General features: G+C 43.1%; 3 protein-coding genes across 5 annotated transcripts in view; all 3 read right to left on the bottom strand.

Moving 5' to 3' along the window:
• The window catches only part of pspc1 (paraspeckle component 1), a 31,027-nt gene extending 25,462 nt beyond the window's left edge, over positions 1-5,565 (bottom strand). For 2 of the 3 annotated variants that reach the window (XR_013122649.1, XM_076983241.1), the window contains exons 1-6: positions 5,051-5,565; positions 3,028-3,329; positions 2,804-2,899; positions 2,493-2,689; positions 2,279-2,363; positions 2,017-2,122 (exon numbers count right to left, since the gene is read on the bottom strand). Coding sequence is in view for 2 of the 3 variants with exons in the window: in XM_076983241.1 (XP_076839356.1) it covers positions 2,017-2,122; positions 2,279-2,363; positions 2,493-2,689; positions 2,804-2,899; positions 3,028-3,329; positions 5,051-5,422 (1,158 nt within the window). In the remaining variant the exon portion in view is untranslated. The remainder of the gene's footprint in view (positions 1-2,016; positions 2,123-2,278; positions 2,364-2,492; positions 2,690-2,803; positions 2,900-3,027; positions 3,330-5,050) is intronic. The other variant, XM_076983242.1, reaches the window with a different exon arrangement.
• A 2,236-nt stretch (positions 5,566-7,801) lies between these two features.
• On the bottom strand, positions 7,802-12,175 carry LOC143484498 (gap junction alpha-3 protein-like). Its single transcript, XM_076983243.1, has 2 exons — positions 10,407-12,175; positions 7,802-8,724 (listed from the first exon to the last, which is right to left on the bottom strand). The coding sequence occupies exon 1, from the start codon at positions 11,882-11,884 to the stop codon at positions 10,562-10,564; it is 1,323 nt and encodes a 440-aa protein (XP_076839358.1). The 5' UTR covers positions 11,885-12,175; the 3' UTR covers positions 7,802-8,724; positions 10,407-10,561.
• Positions 12,176-14,173: 1,998 nt separating this feature from the next.
• LOC143484527 (gap junction beta-2 protein-like) lies at positions 14,174-17,827 on the bottom strand. The gene is made up of 3 exons (XM_076983303.1): positions 17,700-17,827; positions 17,113-17,232; positions 14,174-15,912 (listed from the first exon to the last, which is right to left on the bottom strand). Exon 3 carries the CDS (start codon positions 15,886-15,888, stop codon positions 15,091-15,093), a length of 798 nt encoding a protein of 265 aa, XP_076839418.1. The 5' UTR covers positions 15,889-15,912; positions 17,113-17,232; positions 17,700-17,827; the 3' UTR covers positions 14,174-15,090.
• Between the last annotated feature and the right edge of the window lie 5,646 nt (positions 17,828-23,473).

A 23,473-nucleotide genomic window follows, 5' to 3' on the forward strand; every position in this document is an offset into this window, starting at 1 on the left:
TCATCAAGGTACATCACAGCATGTACTGTTTCAGAGCAAAAATGTCATTAACATTAAAAATCCAAGGTCCTTGTCAGTTATTGAAGCCAGTATTTCCTTAGAAATGAGATATTCCGTCTTCAAAATAAACAAATAAAAATCTAAAATGTAGTCAACTAAAACTTGTTTGATTAGCAAAACGTATGTAGCTCTCCTTTTTATACGTGTTAAAAGCCTAGCCAAGCAAAGGAATGTTCAATTGAGGAAACAGCGTAAAACACAAACACCTAGCAGCATGAAAATCGTCTGACAGGCTATATAAGATGCAAGCGTATGAAATTAAACAACCATTTCACTTACATATTACAGTGCAAAGTGAAGGACGCATCTCAATAAAAACGAACACAGAAGTGGAAATATATATTTTCCAAATGAAAGGCTACAAGCCACTGTGTTAATTTGCCTATTTAGTATTTTTTCAACAAGGACAATACAAAATAAGCTCTCATCTCAAATGGACAAGAACACAAAAACTGTTACGCCATGGTTGCAGAGACAGATACGTCCAAACAGAAAAGCACAATCATGAATCACTATGGTGCACAAGTTTAGCTTTTATCATCAATATGAGGCTTGGAATTAAAAACAACACAAAACTGTTATTCAGAGGGGAAGACTGATTCTACATATTGAGTAGATATGACAGTACAGCTGAAATGCAGGCTATGTGACTAGGGCTGCCACGATTAGTCGACTAGTCACGATTATGTCGACGACTAATTTAATAGTCGATGCGTCGTGTTTTTTTTTTTCTCTCTCTCCATACTGCTGCAGTCGCGTCTGCCTTTCTGTCCCTAACGCACATGCGCAGTAGTGGAAACCGAGGTAGACAGTGGACGATATCCCAGGACATTATACAGACTGGTATCATGGCTACCTGGCTACGGAACTCAAAAGTGTGGGATCATTTTCCGTAACCGGGTTCCGAAACGCGTGCAATATCTGCAAGGCAGAACTTTCCTTCCACGGCAGCACAACCGCAATGTACGAGCACCTGAAGCATGTTGTGGCTTATTATGACAATGATGAAGAGGGACCGTCATCTCTGTAATCTAAATCGCTAGTTAGCTGCTAACGTTACCGTAAACAGAGCGCTAACTTTGTACTTACTTATCGTGGTAACTGTAAAAGTTAACATTAGTGATGGCGATTTGTTTCATTAGCCTTAGCACGCATTCGTGTGTTTTCTGTAACGTCAGTGAGACCAAAACTTTATTTTTGTGAATAATTCCTTAGTTTCAGGTACCTACCTAATTTGATTTATATGTAGCTACGTTTGATGCCAGAGACAAATGAAAGAAAGAAAAACCTAAAAAAAAAAAATTCTTTATTATTGTATTTATTTTTGCGTTGTTTAAGCCAGTGCCTTATACTTATTTTAATAATTGTTGCAACAAGTTGCATATTTCATTAAAGGTTTAATGAACTATGATCTTAATTGTTTTTATTTTTAGCTGAAATCTAATGATGATTATATAATAGCAGTTGCATTCTAGTGTGATAAGCTGTATGTTTTATATTCAATTAACGCACGATCCGATTAGTCGACTAATCATAAAAATTAATCGGTGATTAGTCGACTATAAAAATAATCGTTTGTGGCAGCCCTATATGTGACGCCTAATCACAATCCAAAGCATATGCAGTAAAGATGGGCATAACAACTCAAACAACTGCTGGTTGTTCAGGTATCAAGATCTCCAACTTTCCAAGAGTCATTGCGTGCATGTCATAATGTTATGAACCAGCCCAAGGCTATTTCAAGTAAAACACCCAACCAGAAAATCAACAACCCAAAAACAGCAGTCCAACAAAATGGAGTGCAAAATTTGTGAACAATAAACAAATATGCAATAATTGTGAAAGTGTTACTGGTCAACCCAAAAAGTAAACCGTGAATTAGTGCATCTGAATATATGTGGCAACTGCAGACACATGGTCTATGAAGACCACTAAACAAAAGGGTTTGGTACTCACGCCATCCATAAAGGCAGGTTTAAACCCCTCAGGCTGGCGCCTCATGTCGTCTTGGTCTCTATGACGCATCATTTCCTCCTCACGTCGCCGCCTCTCTTCCTCGTGTCTGAGGAAACAGGGAGGAAGTTCTGATTTACAAAACACCATAAAACCCAAAATTCTCATTTAGCTATTTTATAGAACTGACCGGCGCTACTTTATGGGATATCTCTGGGGGCTTTTGTTAAATTAACGCAATCGCTACTGCAGAGTCCATGCGTACCTCATCTCGATCTGCTTCCGCTTCTGCAGTTCTTGGTTTCTTAGTTCCTCGAGTCGCCGCAACTCTTCCTGACGCCTCATGAGATCTGTAATTCAACATCACAACAAGGTGTTGACCTCTACTGTCATCAAGTTTCAAAAGAACACAGTGACCGCCAAAACTTCAGAGCTCATGTCAGACGGTTGGCAGTGGCAGAGACCACACGATGTCTCACCTTGTCTCATCATCATAAGCTGGTGCTCATGCTTCGCCGTCTCCATCTCAGCCTCCAGTTTCTCCTTTGCTTCCTGTATGTTCCTCTTCACCTGCTCTCTTTGCTGTTTCTCCATTTCATCAAGGGCCTTCCAGCGAGACGAGTACTCAAACTCAAAGGTGCCTGGCTGGGCAAAGCGTGGGGACTGTTCTCGTTCTCTAAACATTTGGAGGGAAACCATTACAGAAGCTCAGTATTCATCCAATTTTGTGATTTGCTGCATGTGCTTATTAAACAAATATTGTGATTCGTTCAGCATTCTAGCAACATACTTGTGATATTGTGCTGACTTCTGCAGCAATTTTTCTGGAAGGCCATCTTCATCGTCAAACTGCTCTGTGGGTTCAACAATAACTGGCCGGGGAGACCTGGAAGAAAACCAAAAATATTCCAAGGTAAAAACATTGTGGCCACATAGTCTTTAAAAATAGGACTTGGCCTATGTTTAATGTTAATAATATCTAAATAAGTGTTAAAATGACAAATGTGTCCTTACGTAGTGAGTAGAAGGGCTCCATCAGCACAGCGATCGAGAGCCTTTCGTGCAGCAGGCTTATTGGCAAACTCCACAATCCCCTTCCCAGAAGGTCTGCCACGGTCATCAACCACCACCACTGCCCGTTCCACTGGTCCAAACTGGGAGAACGCCTGCTCAAGCAGCTCGTTGGTGACGACTGGCGAGAGGTTTCGGACCGTGAGCGCAGCCCCGTGTGTGGCGAAGCGCACGCGGATTGGCCTGTTCCTCAGAACCGTGCCGTCCAGCTCGGCCTTGGCGATCTCCGCCAATGTCCTGGTTTCCTTTGAATATAGAGAAAGGAGGGGGAAATTTTTAATTTTGCATATCCCAATTTTAGTGCAAACTTAAGCCTAATAATAGCAGGTTTTTAAAGGCAGTCATGGTCCTGTGGTAGGGAACTGGTCTTGTGACCGGAGGGTCGTGGGTTCAATTCCCAGACCTAAGGCCATGACTGAGGTGCCCTTGAGCAAGGCACCTAACCACAACTGCTCCCCGGGCGCCGGGCTAGGGCTGCCCACCGCTCTGGGCACGTGTGCACCACAGCCCCCTAGTAATCACTAGTGTGTGTGTGTGTGTGTGTGTATGTGTTCTAACTGCACAGAAGGGTAAAAAGCGGAGGACAAATTTCGATTGCGGTGAAAAATCACAATTGATGAAATATGGCACATTTACATTTAAAGAAGGCATTGTTAAGTTATATTAGCAGGTTATTAAAAATTACAAATCACTCATGAACACACAAACTTTTGGCATCCACCAAGTGTCAACACTATCACAATTCTTCTGCTAACTGTGTGAAAAAGTGGCCTACCAAGTTTTTTTTGCCTTTTGCATGCATTTTTCTGGCTGTGCCTGAGGCTGCTTAGCCACGGTCAGAACGGCCAAACTGCAGAAACTGTCTCTGCACTGTTGTCTATGGTTATGCACAAGATCCTGTTTTCTAGACTCCAGTTTGCGAAACATATGTGAAGGTCGTACTACATTAATGGCTGAGCAATAGCAGGTTTGAATGTGTGCTTGCTTAAAACAAGTCATAGCCACATACACCTGAAACACATGATGACAATTATTTAATAGCTCTACTTCATCTTGATGAGAGGAAACTAAGAAAGGATCACAAACAGGGTATTGGCCCACTATTTAGCAATGTGGCCAGGTTGAGTCCTAAGGCCATTACTGCCTAAAAGTTCTCTATGTACGCCGTACTAAATGATCACAAGACATATTTCAATGTAAATTGCTTAATCTGCTCATTAAAAAATAATGATACAAAGGTTTGTAAAGATGTTTTATTATATCCATGCTGCAAGGAGTTATTTCTACTGTGGTACTACGAAAGGCGATTGGATAAGTAGCGTTAGCTAGTTCATTATATGCATTTTTATGTTGGGATACAAATATTCAAGCTATCCTTTAAATTATGTCTCTTCAGTACTAAACTAGTTGAAGTGCTCTTACGTTTCTTTCAAACTGAATGACACGGATACTTATGTCGAATGAAATTTTGAGCTTTTTGCGTTGTTGAAGCTCGCCCCGAAGTGTTTGGTTAGCTGCTTACGCAAACTATTTTAATCCACACTCTTACGGGGACATTGTTTCGGTAACCTCACAGGCAGGTGGTGCTAGACACCACACCGTTCTTGCTTACTCGGTACACCACATAATGTGATGTACACTCAGCTAGCAAGCTAACCTAGGTAATTATCATTAAAAACTGGCACTCCAGCTCGCCTTCTCCAGTCTAACCGTTGACATTATGGTACCCACAGCCTCGACTAAGACACGCTACGCCACAACTAGGCAGCTCGGTGCTGTTATTTAGACATTATGGACGGGATGGACAGACAAACGGTGGTTAGTTATTTAGCAAGATAGCCACATCTTTGTCTTATCGGTTCAGAGAAACTCTGTAGCTCGTTTGCCGTGTAACCTCTGTGAACGTGGCGCTTCACCTCACTAGCGGTGGTCACAACGAAGCCCCGGAGCGACCCGGCGCACTCACCAGCCGGATGAAGCCGAAGCCCCGGTCTCGGTTGATGAACACCTCGTTAGCGTCGCCATATTTGACGAAGAGCTTCCTGAAGTCTTCCTCCGTGATGTCGGTGGGCAGATTGCCGACGAACAGTCGGCACCGCTGCGTGAACGTTTTCTCCCCCGGCCTCCTGAAGCTCTTCAGGTCCAGAGTCATCTCTCGCGGCTCGCCGGGGCCCTCGGCGTCGGGCGCGGGGCTTGCGGCCGCGGGCGCCGGGGAGGTGCCCTCCATCTTTTGCGGACGGTCCACGGACGGCGAGTCTGGGTTGCGTTTGGGATTTTGAGGCTTCGGAGATGGAGAACTGTTTTGTATGTTTACTTGCTTGAGGTTTCGGTTTGCCATGGCAGTTGCAGCCCTGATAATGCAACTATATCCAGTAAAAAACAAACAAACAAAAAAAACCCAAACAGTAACCCCTATTCACTTAAACCCGCGGTGTAACCACAACGTATATATTGGTAGTTCACGCGACTGTAGATGGATTGTAGTTCTGTGGCAATGCGCATGCGTAGAATTCCCAGAGCCAGTAGGACGCGAGCTGAGTGGTGATTGGTTGGTGAGCTGACGCTGGAGTGTCGGTGCTGTTTGCTGTAGAAAAAAAGTAAAAACGCAAAGGTGTTTTCTTTTCTATTTTCGTGTATGTAGAAATACTACACACGTCTCCTTTGCAAAATTAAAGGAAGATGCTGGACAAGGTGTGAAAAAAATATTTCAAACTGGCTCAATTCACCTCCATTCATCGAATTCATTCAGTTCACCTCCGTTCTGCGCCATCTGGTGTTTTTGACAAATCAGGAGGACAAAACTCCATCTACAGGAAACATGGGACATTCATCCAGTACAGTAAATTTGGTAGTTATTAATAAAACTAATAATTTTTTTGTTGTTGTTGAATTGAAGGAGATTATTTTTGGCTTCGGTGGACCTAAGAAAAATAGCATTGCCTAAACTGGAGAGAATGTTGATTTTTTTCAGGAAGGTGGTTTGCCCAAGGTGAGGCTCAGCCATTGCACTCAGGCTGTGCTGACCCTTGTGAATTCCCCAAATGCGGGAATTTCTGGTAGTGGGCAGGGGCGCAGATGGCACTGGGGACGGGGGGGACATGTCCCCTCCAGATTTATATTGACCCCATCCGAAATCTAGCATCTACAAGCATAAACGTATATATTGTACAGCTTGGTCCCCCTCACTTCAGAATTTCCACCTGCGCCGATGGTAGTGGGGGACTGCGTTCACGCTCTCCTCTGATACATTTTTTGGGGGCAGTCATGGTCCTGTGGTAGGGAACTGGTCTTGTGACCGGAGGGTCGTGGGTTCGATTCCCAGGCCTGAGGCCATGACTGAGGTGCCCTTGAGCAAGGCACCTAACCCCAACTGCTCACCGGGCTAGGGCTAGGGCTGCCCGCCGCTCTGGGCATGTGTGCACCACAGCCCACTAGTAATCACTAGTGTGTGTGTGTGTGTGTTCTAAATGCACAGATGGGTAAATGCGGAGGACAGATTTCGATTGTGGTGAAAAATCACAATTGACAAATATGGCACATTTATTTCATTTAATTCATTTCAAGCATACAGAAGATAAAAAAGCAACACACTGACTATAAAAATCTTGAAGATAAAGAAAATGAAGGATCATAGCAGTGAGTTCTTTACTAAAACATCTTCACAGTACATGGAGGACCACAGGACAGCAGTGAGTACCCTCCCATCGTAACACATAGATACTGTTTATGATCTTTTTTTTAGTTATGCTACACACACTCTACATGATTTTCAACTTTCTACTTCTGATGAGTCTGCCTTGTCTCCGTACAACATTTTGTCATGAACTTACACACAAACGGGAAAAGTCTTTGCAACATTAAAATGGATTTGTGTGAAGCTGAGTGGGGAGACTGGAGAATTAAAAACAAAACATGGAGCTTTAGTGACGAAGAAATGTCTGATTGAAATAATAAATAATTAATATAACTTACAATCCAAGAATAGGCTTTGTTCATGGTCTTCTCTCTGTCTATTAGTTCTCCCTCGGACCCAAAGTGTTACCATCTGGTCCTTCCCTTGTTAAACAATACTAAGCTGACATCAGGTATAACAGACTTCAGAACCTCCAGGCTAGAGGGAAGTGTCTGAGTAAGTATGTCTATTACCCCACAGGAACAGGGGTGCCTGGGATAAGCTGGAATGTCAACCTAACACACCTCATAGTCTGGAAGGGGAAAAGACAAGAAAGGAATGAAATGATGGCCAAATAGACCTTTAAAAGGCATTTATGGCTGCGAAACCTTTTACAAAAACCATATGGGCATTATCAAAGAATGAAACATAAAAGAGAATAACATGGTATTTGTAGAAGAAACATAGTAGCAGCATAGTCAGAATTTAGATAGGGTTAGATGGGTCCAATTAAATATCCCTGGGATAATTGTGTAGACATACATGTTTGTTTGTTTGTGTGTGACACAGTATTGATTAGACTATGCAGTTATGTTTATTTTTCGTTCTAAATATGGCCTACAACTATGTAGTTAAACAGTGAATATTTGTGTTTCTCATTTTCACTCACTCACTCACTTATTAGAATACAATTAGATGTGCAGCACCTACAGGCTAACAAATGAAAAAAGACCTTTCACACTTCTTTTTGTTTAGGATGTATAAAGAGAGTGCTGCTTTCAGCAAGTTCATATTCATGTTCTGTAGTCTATTAGATATGCAAGGGCTGAGTAGGATTTCAAATGATTTGTGAATCAGCTATTCACACAATACTTACTAATATAACCGGTTGGCACATCCGGTCTCTTGAGTCATGTCAACAAGCAGACAGCAAAGTGTCCTGAGTATTGTCTATTCATGTAATTGTCCATTCATTGATGCTGTAAAGCAAATTCTAGAGCAATAGAAGTACAGCACTGCTCACTGCCTTTTGTACTGGGTCACAACACTGTATTTTGACATACCGTATTTGATCTTTTGCTACAATGAGCAAATGTTCTAAGTTCAATTGTGCAAATTCTGTAGAATCTGGAAAAATACAAGGTGAACTCTAGTTTTTAGTTATGCTGGGAATTTATGATGGGTCACACTATGGATTTTATAATTGAAAAATTAATAATTATAGTGTCACTTTTTCTGTATATTTTTCAAAATATACACAAAGTGCTTTCTGTTACAGTAATGCTAAGTGTTTGCTTGGATTTCTTTTTTTATTCCAAAATGTTTCCAAGTTTAAGAAATTTAACTAATTTAACTAATCTGGATTAACATTTGAGTGAGCTTTCACAGTAGATGGATTCAGACCATTCAGAGAGAAATTGTAATCAGGGCCGGCGCCACGGGGGGGCGAATGGGGGCGTCGCCCCCTCAGGCGAGGTGTCCCGCCCCCTCAATGTAAAAAATAAGACCCATTTATTTTACAACAATCGCTACATGGTGCCCCCTCGGCCGCTCAACAACTTACGTTCGCCCCCCCGAAATTTTATAACGCCCCCTCACTTTATATGTTCTGGCGCCGGCCCTGATTGTAATACTTACCAGATATACAAACAATAACAGTGGAGTTATCCTCATGTCAGCCACTCTCCTATAGCAAGTGAAGGAAGTGAGTATAGCTTTTTGGTAGAGACCTGCCTCAGTAACTGTAACTTTTAGAATAAACAAAACTGATATGATCTAATCCCACCATTTACTATGTACTTTAAATGAAACCAGGCATATTACAATTTAGAAGCAAACATATAGATGTTTGGTTGTAACAACTGGAAAATTGCAAGGCACAGCCTAGGTACCAAATATTGTTGTTTCAGACTTATACATCAAATAAAACATCTTCTAGATTTTGTGTTTCATTATTCTACAGTTTATTATATAGTTTATCAACTGAGCAAAGCCAACACAGCTAAATGGCAACATATCTGATTGGTGAGTTTTAATAACAGAAACAAAATTCACAGAACAAAAGTCCTAAAAAAGACAAAACAAATGTAATTGGAGAACACTGTCTTTTTTCTTAAAATTGGTAAGAGTTTAAAACCACAATGCATCATTTGATTTGCAAAAATAGTACAATGACAAACATGACAACTGCCTCAAATACTGAACACTTTTCTACCAGTTATCTGTGTTTTAATAATGCTATCGTGTTACCTTTGGTATCTCCACATTTCAAGATATTTTACAAGATAAATCTTGTAACACACTCACACACACGCATGCACACACACACACACACACACACACACACACACATTGTATTCAGAAATGTTATTGTATTATGGAAGGATTTGATTTTGAATAGATTGTATTGCCTCAAAAATGTATTACAAATAAAAAGCTGAAACCTGATATTCACATTGGCATATTCATAAATATTCAGACACCCAGTTCAGCACTTTGTAGATGTACCCTGGGAACCATTACAGCTGTAATGGCCTCTATAAGCTTTGCCCTGCTGCACTTGGGCATATTCTTCATTGAAGATCCTTTCATGCTCCATCAGATTCAAAGGTGAGCCATCTGTAAACTGCCGTCTTCAGGTGTCTCCATAGGTGTTTGTTGGGGTTTACGTGTGGGCTTTGGCAGTAACACTCAAGGACGGTCACAGACATGCCCTGAAGGTATAGCTTTTTTGGGCTGTCTGCACTGGCTCAAAGTCATGAAGAAAGGTGAACGTATGCCCCACTCTGAGATCGCATGCACCTTGGAGGACATTTTCTTCAAGGCTGTTCCTGTGTTTTGCTGCATTCATCTATCTCTCCATTGTTTCCATGTCCCTTCCACCTTAGCATGATGCTAACACCACCTTTTATCACTGTAGGGTTAGTATAATTCAAGTTATCTTTTCTGACAGACATTTACCGGTAGCTCGTTTTTCTGCCCAGAGAGTTTCATTTTTGGGAGAATCTTTTCCCATAAATTTGCAGAGTCCTTTCCATATAATTGAGAACTATCACATGCCTTCTATATTACGACTCTCCCATAAATACCTGATTCATGGAGTACTGTAGAAATGGGAGTCCACCAATAGAGAGCAATATTGTAGCTCTCTTAGTGGAACTATTGGGTTCATATATATAATACACTGACGGAAAAAGAAGTGACACTGAAACACTGAAGACACAAAAGTGCATACCCTTCCAAAATCTTTCCTCATAGTGCAAAATAAAACATATATAGAAAAACATATATCTAAATTACTAAAAATAACTTCTCCCTCAGTCATTGGAAAACTTAGGACCAGTTTGCGTCTTCATTATCATCCACATAAATGTTCACCACAATGCTTCAAGTAGTTTCCCCCACGAGCACAAGGTGCACTATAACTCACCGATTGCACGGCTTGGATCGTCCACTGCCGTCTTAATTTTGAAAGGTCTCCACAGACGCACCACCTTTCCTCTTCTCTGTCCGTTTTCTTTTAACGTCCCGAATTTTTATCTCAAGTAACCAGAGGTGGCGGGATGAAAGGAGTGTAGCGGTGGTCTAGATTGCTAAGTCATCAGGTCTGGTCCTCATGATGCTGGTCTTTCTGGATCTACTCAATGAACTCATATCTATCATCATCACAGGTGGCTGGTGCATCTGCACTGTGGTGGTGGTTACATTACGGACATTGTACACGTCGTCCTTCACATCGTTGAGGAAAACAGCTGCGTAGGCAGAAGGACGAGCTAGGTTTTTGTACGCCGTCTTATTGCTCAAGGAAGAGGAGGAGGAAGAGCGGCATGGGGGGATAAGCTTCACTTCGCCTGCCTGTCTCTCTGCAGCCATGTTGGCCCAGTTCTGCTCCATGGCCAGACGGTAGTTGTTGCTGTTGTTGCTGCTATAGAGGGAGGACGGAGGTACCTGGTTAACTGGATCGGTCTTGTACTCCGCTGCACTGGCATCTGCCAGGGACACGGTGGCTGCAGGCTGGATAGCATCGCTCCCCAGCACTGCCACGTCTGTGTAATTAGGAGGTGGGCTTCGAACAGGAGGGGGCGAGCTGGCCGCGGGTAGCACAGCAGCACCGTCTATCACCCCAGTTTCATCACCCACGCAATGCAATGAATCATACTCTGGCAAAAACTCACTCACGCCCTGTTTGACTTTCTTCCAGCCCAGGTGATACATTTCTAGAAGATTTAACACAAGCGACACACAAGCCACCGCAAGCATAAATATGATGAAGATGGTCTTTTCTGTGGGTCTGGAGATAAAGCAGTCCACCATATTTGGACAAGGCCACCTTGCACACTTGTAAAGTGGCTGAAGTTGGAACCCATAGAGGACGTACTGGCCAAAGATGAACCCCACTTCCAGCACAGTCTTGAAGATTATATTGAAAACGTAGGTGCGCAGGATGGCTCCTCTGATGCGGATTTTCCCGTGCTCGTCTCGTACCGAGGGCTTGACCTTTTTGCCCCTGACTCCACCTGCGTCCTCCCCTCCTGCTGCACCTCCGTGTCCACAGAGACCTCCGTCCTCCCCATCCTTCTCCTTCTCCTTGCGTCTCTCCTCCATCCGCACGATGTGAAGGACGTGGCCCAGGTAGACGAGGGTGGGCGTGGACACGAACACGATCTGCAGCACCCAGAAGCGCACGTGCGAGATGGGGAAGGCCCGGTCGTAGCACACGTTCTGGCAGCCGGGCTGCTGCGTGTTGCAGGTGAAGTCTGACTGCTCATCCCCCCACACCTCCTCTGCGGCCGCGCCCAGCACCAGGATCCTGAAGATGAAGACGACCGTCAGCCAGACCTTGCCAATGACTGTCGAGTGTTCCTGTGCGTTCTCCAACAGCCGACCCAAAAGGCTCCAGTCACCCATGCTTTGAGGGATCTCCCCTTAAAAGCACTTCAATATTATGAGAAAAAAAATCGATAAAAAGAGAAGACCCTGTTAAGCTCTATAAAATTAAGAAGAGAAAAGAAAAATAGATAAATATTGACATTCTTTCCTTCTAAATGTCTTCCCTTATGTCATTATGCAGATGGCATTAAACAAAACCTATTGAATAAAAAAAGACAATACAGTAAAGTAGGACACATAATAAACAGCTTCATATAATTTTCATCTACATGATTTATATTTACAATTGGTTGGTAATACATGTGCACCAGAGACCTTAGTAAATACTTGAGAGATTTCATTGAACATGACAGATGAAGTGCTGTATCATATTTCAAATGACCCACTGTTAACTCGGTTTCCCAACTATAGCTTTAGTCATAAGGTGCAAGATGTCACATCCCTTTGAGCTGAGAGCCCAGTGCCTCTCAGTTCCTCGAGCCTCGTTATCTACAGATATGGTCAAATCTACAGAGCCATCTGCACTGCTATTAATAATCAGTGCCTCTGCGCAATATTGATAACATGCCACACTGTGCCACAGTTTTAGCTCAAAACTTACCATGCTATTATAATAATAATTCATAACAACACCAAATATATTTTTACATTTCCTACTCATTACCTGTTCAGCTACAGAACACATATGGGCAATGACCTTCCCATGGTGATAGACCTCGGGTCGTAATAAGCTTCTTCTTTTCTTGTGTAAAGCACTTTGAATTGCCAGTGTGTTTGAAAGGTGCTCTATAAATAAACTTGCCTTGCCTTACAGAAGCAGCAGCTAAAAACATAACTTGGGTTTTGGTCAAATGTAGAGGTTTGTTACTGAGGGACGACATTTTGGATGACAGCAAATGTGAACTTATCAAGTGTTGGTCTGTCCTTATTAAGCAAAAGTGCCTTGAACCAACTCGTAAATAAATACTAAAAAAAACCCTGTTGATTAAATGCAAAGCTGAATTGATCTGGGGCAGATTTACCCAAATCAATTATTATAAAAAATACATTGACATTTGTATTGAAATGTAACCTTTAATTATTCTAGGCAAATGAGGTAATATTTTTATGTTAGAACCTCATTTTCAGCATTTTAATTATGTCAAATGAATAATAAAGATAGCAGATGGGTGGATTATGTTGCTTCACTAAATAATTGTGGGCAAAAACAAGTTTGAAATTCAAAGTTTAAATGCTGAAGGAAACTACTATTTATATACTAGTTATATAAGGTTTGAAGTATTCACATTAAACCTGTAACACAGAATGACACATAACCTACATATTCACTGTTTTTGATGTGATAACAAACTGTCTGTCAGCCTGACAATAGAGAAGGTGGTAGATTTTCTTTGTGCCTGCTGGCACAAACTATTGATGCATCACTGCCATTGTGACAGGCCCATTGTGACAGGCCCATTGTCTGACATGTCAGCTGCACCGAATAGCTTAACAGCTCTGGCAGGCAAATAACTCTATCAAAATCTGCTATAGCCTCAACCTTTACATCCAAACCATGGACAAATGTATTGAAAAGTGGAGTCTACAAGTATACTTAAGACTTTACAGGCACCGAAAACCTTCGTTCTGTGTCCTATTGCTCCTGGTCTTCGTTAGATCTTCATTCAAAGGAGGCTTCTTCTGCCTGGAATCAATATGGCAGCACTAATGTCATGTTATTGGGGAACTAATGAATCAAATCGGGCCCTCCCATCTCCTTCCACTCTCCAAACCCCCAGGAGCTTAGTCAGCTTACCAATGTCCTTCTGAAATCGGCTCTCCAAGCCGCCACCCCCAGATGAGGCACAGTCTTCTCTGCTCAGAGAGGTCAAGGCTGGAGTACCGTGGACCTCTGGTCTTGGAGACGAGCCTCAGTCAAGCACAGCTGCCTCCTCCTGAACGCCATCGCCACTGTCCCACTGTGCGACTACGCATGAGTGCATTCACAGAGCTGTCACTCCCATGAGTGCAGGCCACACCCCTGTCTGCTGCCCAAATTCATCACCACTGCACCACATAGCTACTCTCATGGGCCCCATTACGCATGCAAGACAAGAAAATATGAAATTATATTATTACATTTGACTGTTGACTTTTGGTGTCTCCATTTTTGCACAACATTAAAGGTATCGAGATTCACAGACAGCCAAAATGTGGCCCAGAATTAACACAGAACATGAAAGTAAACATGTTTTGAAATATTTTGCCCAAATGCAAAATCAACTCAACTTTCACATCACCAAACATTTCAGTTACAGGTGTTTTTATTTCATCTTCATATGGCAATCAGTAACCAAAGATAATCCAGTCAAAATGTTTATGTTGATGTAGAGTATATTAGAGAACAAATGAGGTTATTCATCATCAGTTACAGGTGACAGGCTAAATAAACTAATAGTTCATGTGAGTTTATGTGGTCTGTTCTGTTCAAAGCATACATCAGTGCTGCATGGGAAAGATAATCATTTCCTTGAGCATCCAAACTACAGTATAGTATATACATTTTTAATGTATAATTTCACTCAGTTAAGGCTAGCAATGAACTTCAACATGTTAGGTCAGTGTGTTTGTTAAGGTTTAAAATATACAAACTGACAACATTCTGATGAGGAATTCTCTAGGCTCTATAAATAGCACTTTATACACTTAAAAATATAAAAAGATAAAAATTAATTAGACTAATGGTCTAATATGTTTATAATGAGCCATTCCATAGTATGAATTGTACACTGTAAATAAAATGATTATGAGATTTATGCATTTACTTACCAAATATTTGTTGTTTTTTTCTGCATTGCTATTTTAGTAGTCACCGTGTTTGTTATATCCTCTACTACCAGTTATCATTCTCACTATCAATAAATTATCATACTATTATTATATTTCTATTAAAAACATTTCATATACAGTACAATAAATGTTAGTTGCTGACCACAAAACAAAGTATTGTAAATACAGAACATCTCTGTTTTTATTATATAGATTGTGCTAACCCAGTTATCATCTGAGCTTTTGTAATCTTCACCACTAGATGTCACTGTAGCGACCTAAACAAGCTCTCAGTTGCTGAATACCATCCTGTACTAATATTGTATGTAAATGTGGGGTGTGTTGGTGTGGTGACAAGCAAGCAAACAAACAAACAAAAACCTGTGCCAGGTCTTAGCAAGTAGGCACGCGAAGTCTCACACGGCTTTGCATGTGGACGACACAGAAGACGATGAGGCCAGCAGGGTCTCGCTCTTCATCATCTGCAGCAGGCTCTTCTCTTTGGGAGTGTAGTTCGCGCGACCCTTCCCCGCATCCCTCCTACCCGGGGACCGTGTCACGGCCTTGGCCACTAGGTAGGCCAGCTCGCCCACGTTCAGCACCATGCAGGCGCCGGACGTCGCCGCCATGAACACGGCGAAGACCGTTTTCTCCGTCGGCCGCGACACGAAGCAGTCCACCTCGTTGGGGCACGGCTCCTCCGCGCAGCGCACCAGTCGCGGCAGGCACAAGCCGTCGTAAACAGCGTACAGGGCGTACACGAAAACGGCCTCGAACAGCAGCCGGAAGAGCAGGCTGGAGGCGTACACCCACCAGAGCGGCCCGGCGATGGGCAGCCGTCTCTTACGCAGATCCTCCAGGTCCTCCTCTCGCTTGGCCCTGGACCTGGAGCTCAGGATCCCCCGCTTGTCCTCGTGTTTGCGGTGGGCCACGTACATGGCCACGAGCAGAGGAGGCGTGGAGGCGAAGATCAGCTGCAGGCACCAGAGGCGCACGTGTGAGATGGGGAAGAAGTGGTCGTAGCAGACGTTCTCACAGCCCGGCTGCAGGGTGTTGCACACGAAGTCCGACTGCTCATCGCTCCACACCGTCTCGGCCGCCACCACCAGGATGGTCACGCGGAATATGAAAAGGACCGACAGCCAGATCTTGCCCAAGCTGGTGGAGTGGCGGTTGACTCCTGTGAGCTGGGTGTACAGTGTGCCCCAGTTCATCCTGCTTCTTCTGTCGGATGAGGCCTCCAAGGGAGAGAAAAGACATACCACTTACCTCTGAAGTTGGCATCCCAGCTAAAATGCAACTGAGTACAACTAAAATGAAAATTAAAAGCTATCCTTTCTTTGTGCTGCATTTAGGCCATAAAGATTATGGTGTGTGCCGTTTTGGTTTTTGAGATAGCCTCTTATAAAATGTTATGTCAGTGTAAATAATGGCCACGGGTGCATCACAGCAATTTAATGTGTAATAGGCTATGTTGTAAAATCCAGCAGGCACAAACTGTTTTTGTACACCATGGAAGTCACAAAATAGAGTGTGGATAAATTACAGATGGTAAGGGCATATCTGAATCATGACAAAAAGTAGCAGTGTTGAACTAACAACTACAGTCTTGAATGAACTCTAGTGATTACAAAGTGAACACTTTAGTTATTGATACAGGGGTTTTAACCTGTCCAGTACTGCCAGCATCAAAAGAGATTTGCTTTGTGGAAACAAGCAGAAAAGGAGAGAAACAGGTAGCAGAAGGAGCAAAAACACAATATGGAGGAGTATAAAATGGATAACAAAGAACACCATTAACCAGTTAAGACTTCTGAACTGAATTTTGAATTACATCGATAAAATCGTCCAGTACCACAATGCACTTTATAAGTGTGGCGTATTAAAAGCTATTTTTATGGTAATTCGAGTAGTATTATGACAGACGTCAGTCATTCCACGCCAAGCTATTATTCGGAATAAAGCTGAAATATTTTGACATTTGGATCAGTCAGTCCATTAAAAATTCAGAGGTGTCCGCTCCGACTGTTCAGAATGAATAAGTTGGACAAGCAGTATCGTACAGAATAATAGCGCTCTGTTCGAAATACAATAGATGATTCTTGATGTTTTCATCCGACGTTTAACAGTGCGAAAAGCAGAGCAAACGACATAAAAGTGATAAATATGACATGGAACAAATAAAATGATTTTAGTTATAAGTCTCATTTTGTTTCGTCATTTTAGAGGTAGCCTAAACGCAGTTATGCGACTTCCTTGTGAAGTTGGGAACTTTTCTCCAACATACTTGTAGTGAGACGCAGCACTGATAAACGGCATCATTACGTGGGTGACGATTATACACCCCGAGAAAAACATATAGGCCTACCTGTCTATATTGAGTAACAGTTACTACTGGTGTTAATACAAAACAGTGGGCAGTTAATTTAGAATCATACCTCACGCCATAAGAAAAGGGATTTTCTCCATGTTGATCGCGAGTCTAGCTGGTTCACGTGGAAATCGATTAGACGAGGCGAATCACTCGTGGACAGGCACCTGGGGTTTTGGAGTTTCACCTACATGACATCACCACAAAGGCGGAGAAAGCACATGCAGCTACTGATGACCTCGGACAGGCTACGTGAGAAGACTACAGTGCAGCGTTAATAACTTTTATATACATTTGATACAATATTAACTCTTTGTAAACGTTTATTGATCTTTAAAATGCATTGCAAAGTAAAACATAATTCAATGGATGCTTTATAGCATATTCACTACATTTTACAAAAGTTCTCCTCAGAAAACTCAGAACTATAACAAAAAAGCTCCCTTCATCTAATTCTGTGTGAGATTAATTTACTTGAATGTGATTTAAAAGTTGCACTTAAAATGACCTGATTAAACATTTACTTGCCATGGCAGGTTGCTACAAACCACCCTTTTTAGACCAAAACTGACCCACCTCCGTTGCCCACATTTAGCCCTCTCAGTTCTTTGTCCCAAACAAATGCCTGCTTGTTGTAGGGCTAAAAGACAGTACCTTTTACAGTAACACTCTTTCATCTGTCTTGGGCGGCTCCCACCATATTAGGTTTCCTCAGTGGTCATGAAGTGACTGCAGGGTTTGTGCAGGAGGACATGAGAAGGCGGGGAGAGCTGGGATGTCTGAGAGAAAACTCTCAGCCAATCAAGGGACTGGGACCTTTTAATTGTGCCATTTGTCTGGCATTAATAAGTAATTTCGAGTCATTTCAGTGCATAGCGATGAACTGTACTGGGATGGGCGGGTGGGGTGGGGGGGGGTTGTTTAGTCAGACTCATTGGCCCATTCACAGTGAGCCTTTCCTCAGGATACATTACAGCCTCTGTTTGGTTCTATTGGTCCCATTTAGTTTAAGACATGTTGCCAATATGGAATCTGTTTCATTGGATTCTGGTCGTGGTTTTGTGTCTCGCTGGGTTGTTTTTAAGAGCAGGCATGAATCCACAGGGAAGCCATTGTACTGGGACTTTGAGGAAAAAGTAGCACTGAACATAATACAGAGAGATAAGAGAAAAACTCAGTGATTCTCAATCACTGTACTGTTCACTGCTAATTCACATCCATTGCTAACTTTCATCATGATAAGGCCCACAAACAAAAGGTGTACCTACCAATCTCTGCCGGTCTAATGGCTACAAATTCAACGTACAGGCTTATCTGTGCGAATACCTTGGTGTGAAGCAACATGAAAGTCACATAAGATTGTTTAGCGCTGACACTCAGGCTGAAGTTTTATGTACAAGTCAGTAATGGGCCACTTCAACACTGAGATCAGAAATTCAAAGGTGAGCAGCTTGGTGGAGTATATGTGAGTCTACGAACCCAGACCAAAGTACAGGTGAGGATGATGAAGCAACGTTAGGGTGGAACCGGTTCAGAATCAACATGCTGGTGGTGGGGTGGGGACAAGGTCATGAAGCACACGCTACTTCCCAAGGATTCAAAATCCTCACCACTGTGCTCCTCCTTTAAAAACATTTTTTACACCAGCAAGTAAATAAAGGTGCTTACGAAGCAAAGTTGTTGGTTCAGTACAAAAGGTAAACGTCTATATTATCAACACTGGTTAAATGACAATATTTCCCACTAACAATACAATGTAGAATGCTGTGCAGTGCAGCACAGCATAAAGGCTGTAATGCCATTGCCTGTTTATATTACTGACCACTGGAGTGTTATATTACTGTACTAAAAGAAATGAGTTCAGAACCCTGGACAGCACCACAAATGTGCTAAAATACATTTCTAAATAGCCACTCACTCGTGTGTTGCTTGCATGTGTAATTATATCTTATTTGACCGTGGTTATTTTTACATTATATACACACACTACAATTGTCAGAAGACAGAAATGACATGGAAGGCTTTTTTAAGAATTCCATTCCACAGAAAATGCAAAGTGGAAGAAAGTGGAGCAGTCCAACCAGTGTGATGACCCTTCACCTCCACCCCCAGGATGGAATGTGGATGGAGCCACTGTTGCCATTGTGAATGCGTGCTTGGGGTTGTAATGCACCTGCTCTGAATTATGATGCAGAGAATGGTTTTGGCATATTTAGTCTGCAACTTTGTTTCTCAGCCAGTGACATGATTGTGATAGGATGAAATATGAGTTTGCCTGGTGGTGACAGGCATATTGATTCTTTTGGGCGGTCTTAAATCAAATGTGCAACATTAACAAAACCTCCCTCCCAAAATATTGAATGATGCATAGAAAAATGAAAAGATAAGTGAGGCGAAAAAGTAAAATAAATCTCAAAGAGAGAGTGAGAGGAAGAAGGAAAGGTCACGAGGACAAACGTAAAGAACGGAAGGGCAATAAAAACAACCTCTCTGCCCTCGGCGTATCTCCCCCTTACTTCCTGACCAACAGCCGTAAAAGAGGGCATATTGTTTGTTAAAACTGCCCCCTTCCACCAGAGTGCCAGTGGCAGAACAACAGACTCCAGTGTGAATGAGTACACGGAGGGTCGGAGTGGAGGAGAGAAAGAGAGGGAGAGAGGGAGGGAAAGAGAGAAGTGGGGCGAGGGAAAGGGGACTGAGATGAACGGAGTACTCAGTGAGACTGGGGATGCAGTGAGTGAGCGAGATGTAGGGCTGTAGCCTTCAGCCCTCTCCGCCATTTTGCATAACTTTCGTTTTTTGAGACAATGGCGGCCCAGTCATGGAGGAAGAGGAGGTCTTCACGTCTGAGAGTCACACGCACGTTTTAGGTGAACATCAGTCATCCGTACGTTGCTCAGCATGGGAAGCCAGGCACGTGAGACTTCTGGGCAAGCAACCAAATGGGAAATGATGTGTTGGGCATTTGAATACAGCTTCTGCTGCACGTACAGACATCTACATTTAGCGAATTATGATAACACTATTATGTTTCCAAGCATTTATAGGCCTTTATTGACATTTGTCTCTTTTTTTTATTGACGTTTTTTCTCTTTAGTCTGACATAAAATGCACACAAAAATTAATTAAAACCTGATCTTCCTCTTTTGGTGACAGGGATTCACTACTCATTCCTAGATGGAGTCGTTTCTTGCAAGAATCACACACACACCATGCAAGAAAATAACAAGACAAGACAAAAAAATTACAAATGTACACAGTACACATTACTGTACAGCTACAGACATAATCTCCTAAAGATTGCCATAACCAACCACTTCCAGTGGATGGCAGCAGTGATACATGTGGTGCCCAGATTACAGCTTACCTGCCATATGTTCCCTGGCTGGCTGAAGGCATGTTAAGTGTGAACATAATGTAAGTTAATGGAGGAACCTCAATGTTGAAGTGCAACACTTGGACTTAAAACGTCCAAGGAGCCAGTCAGTGTGATTTTAACTGCATAATTCTCTTATTGATATATTTTTAATTTATGGCCGAGTAAATCTAACATGACCGAATATAGGCATACACAGTCTGTATATTGTTTCAGCATATTCAGCATAATCATTCAGGCTAATTAGCTTTCATGCATATTTGGGGAGCCATAAAATCTTATGCAAATTCATTCCTTTGGTGTGAGAGTCTCAGTTGGTGAGCAGACTGGGTACGCCATAGCAACAATTAATTATTACTGCTCAGTTCAAACCTACACGAATTCTTCATCATCTCTCAGGTTAACTCCCAACCGTGAGATTCACACATTGTCTTATACACCCAATGAAATGCTCCATAGCCGGCACTGAAGTTTTTAAAAGATATTCCACCCAGGCACATGTATCTCCCAGGTGACAGGTGTTCCCCTTTGTCAGTATGCAGAAAGTGACGCTTCCCATCCTCACCGGCTTATTCGAGATCTGCCCCTGTACGCCGACACTGGAACATAATTGGCAGAGTGTGTAATTACAGTCAGTGACGTGGGTGTGTGTGTGGGTGTGTGAGTGTGTGTGTGTGGGGGGGGGGGGGGGGGGGGGTACTGGCTGAGGTAAGTCCTGATAAGAAAGAAGAGTGGAACGGACACGGACTAGACACTGTCCACCTGGAACAAGCCCGCGTTTCTAATTACCATTAAAAAGGTCCAGAAAGCTCGGCGCAAAAAGCCAATTTCAGGTTTGGGTTCCTGTGTGAAGGACTGGAGAAAAGTCCTTGTGCAGTCACTGATCACTTTTAAAATTTTGCTGTGTAATCGTTTTCAGACCGGGGCCGTTCACATGCCGACGCCTCATAATACAAGTACGAATATTTCAGATTAGAATTGGGGGATACTTTTCCTAAAACATTTTTAGGTTGTTTTTTTTTTTTTTTGCTTTCAATGTCGAATGAAAGTTTCAGGTCTGAGGTAAAAAAAAAAAAAGTTGCATAAGGAAAACCAGTATTTCCCCCACACCCATGACTACATGGGGGGATGCGTGAGGAAGACCATGCATGAGGAAGACCCTGTGTGAGGAAGATCCTGTGTGAGGAAGACCCTGCGTGAGGATGATCCTGCATGAGGAAGACCCTGTGTGAGGAAGACCATGCGTGAGGAAGATCCTGCATGAGGAAGACCCTGTGTGAGGAAGACCATGCGTGAGGAAGATCCTGCATGAGGAAGGCCCTGTGTGAGGAAGACCATGCGTGAGGAAGATCCTGCATGAGGAAGGCCCTGTGTGAGGAAGACCCTGTGTGAGGAAGATCCTGCATGAGGAAGACCCTGTGTGAGGAAGACCATGCGTGAGGAAGATCCTGCATGAGGAAGACCCTGTGTGAGGAAGACCCTGTGTGAGGAAGATCCTGCATGAGTAAGACCCCGTGTGAGGAAGACCTTGTGTGAGGAAGACGCTGCGTGAGGAAGATCTTGCGTGAGGAAGACCCCGTGTGAGGAAGACTCTGTGTGAGGAAGACCCCGTGTGAGGAAGACCCTGCGTGAGGAAGACCCTGCCATCTGCTGGATGTGTCCAGGCTCGTCCAGGTTCATGTCCAGGACATTTATGTCTTATTTTCTTTTTAAGTCCTGAGAAGAAACCAGAACAGAATGATGAATGAATGAAGAGAATGATGCCAAGGCCAGAACAACAACTGTTACACCTGAAGAATAATGTAATTCACAATGTGTCAAATGAGTATGAAATGACTTCAGGGAATATCAGCAGTACAAAGCAAACGCGGGAGAGTCAAGAGATGTGGACTGAACTCCCTCCAGCCCCAGGGTCAATAGTCCTCATACACTGAATGGGGACAGTTTTGTTCTCTGCAATTACCTGAAAGTAATTGTGCGTTGAATGACCCTCCACACATGAGCATTAGATCACACTCCAAACTTGAGCACTGGATCACACTCCACACGTGTGCACTGGATCACACTCCACACCTGTGCACTGGATCACACTCCACACCTGTGCACTGGATCACACTCCACACTTGAGCATTGGATCACTTTCCACACCTGTGCACTGGATCACACTCCACACCTGTGCACTGGATCATACTCCCCATGTGTGCACTGGATCACACTCCACACGTGTGCACTGGATCACACTCCCCATGTGTGCACTGGATCATACTCCACACCTGTGCACTGGATCACACTCCACACTTGTGTACTGGATCACACTCCCCATGTGTGCACTTGATCACACTCCCCATGTGTGCACTGGATCACGCTCCACACCTGTGCACTGGATCACACTCCACACCTGTGCACTGGATCACACTCCACACCTGTGCACTGGATCACACTTCACACGTGTGCACTGGATCACACTCCCCATGTGTGCACTGGATCACACTCCACACATGTGCACTGGATCACACTCAACACCTGTGCACTGGATCACACTCCACATGTGTGCACTGGATCACACTCCCCATGTGTGCACTGGATCACACTCCACACATGTGCACTGGATCACACTCCACACATGTGCACTGGATCACACTCCACACCTGTGCACTGGATCACACTCCACACGTGTGCACTGGATCACACTCCCCATGTGTGCACTGGATCACACTCCACACGTGTGCACTGGATCACACTCCACATGTGTGCACTGGATCACACTCCTCACATGTGTACTGGATCACACGTCACACTGTTGGTGTCCAGCCTTCACTATGAGCAAGTCACAAGCAATCATATGTTTCCATTATACGTTTAGCGAGAGGTCTGATGACTCGAAGGTTTTTGGACAGCATGATAAAACCCAAACTCGTGGACACGGTCATGGATTCTTGGATCCTCTGCCTCAGGACAGAAGTCAAGTCAAATAAAAGTATGAATGACCATCACACAGCTGTGACCCAAATGCATTAAATGCATACCTGCCATTACAGTTTACAATCACTCC

This window comes from Brachyhypopomus gauderio, chromosome 20, assembly GCF_052324685.1.
Source record: "Brachyhypopomus gauderio isolate BG-103 chromosome 20, BGAUD_0.2, whole genome shotgun sequence".
NCBI classification, from domain to species: Eukaryota; Metazoa; Chordata; class Actinopteri; order Gymnotiformes; family Hypopomidae; genus Brachyhypopomus; species Brachyhypopomus gauderio.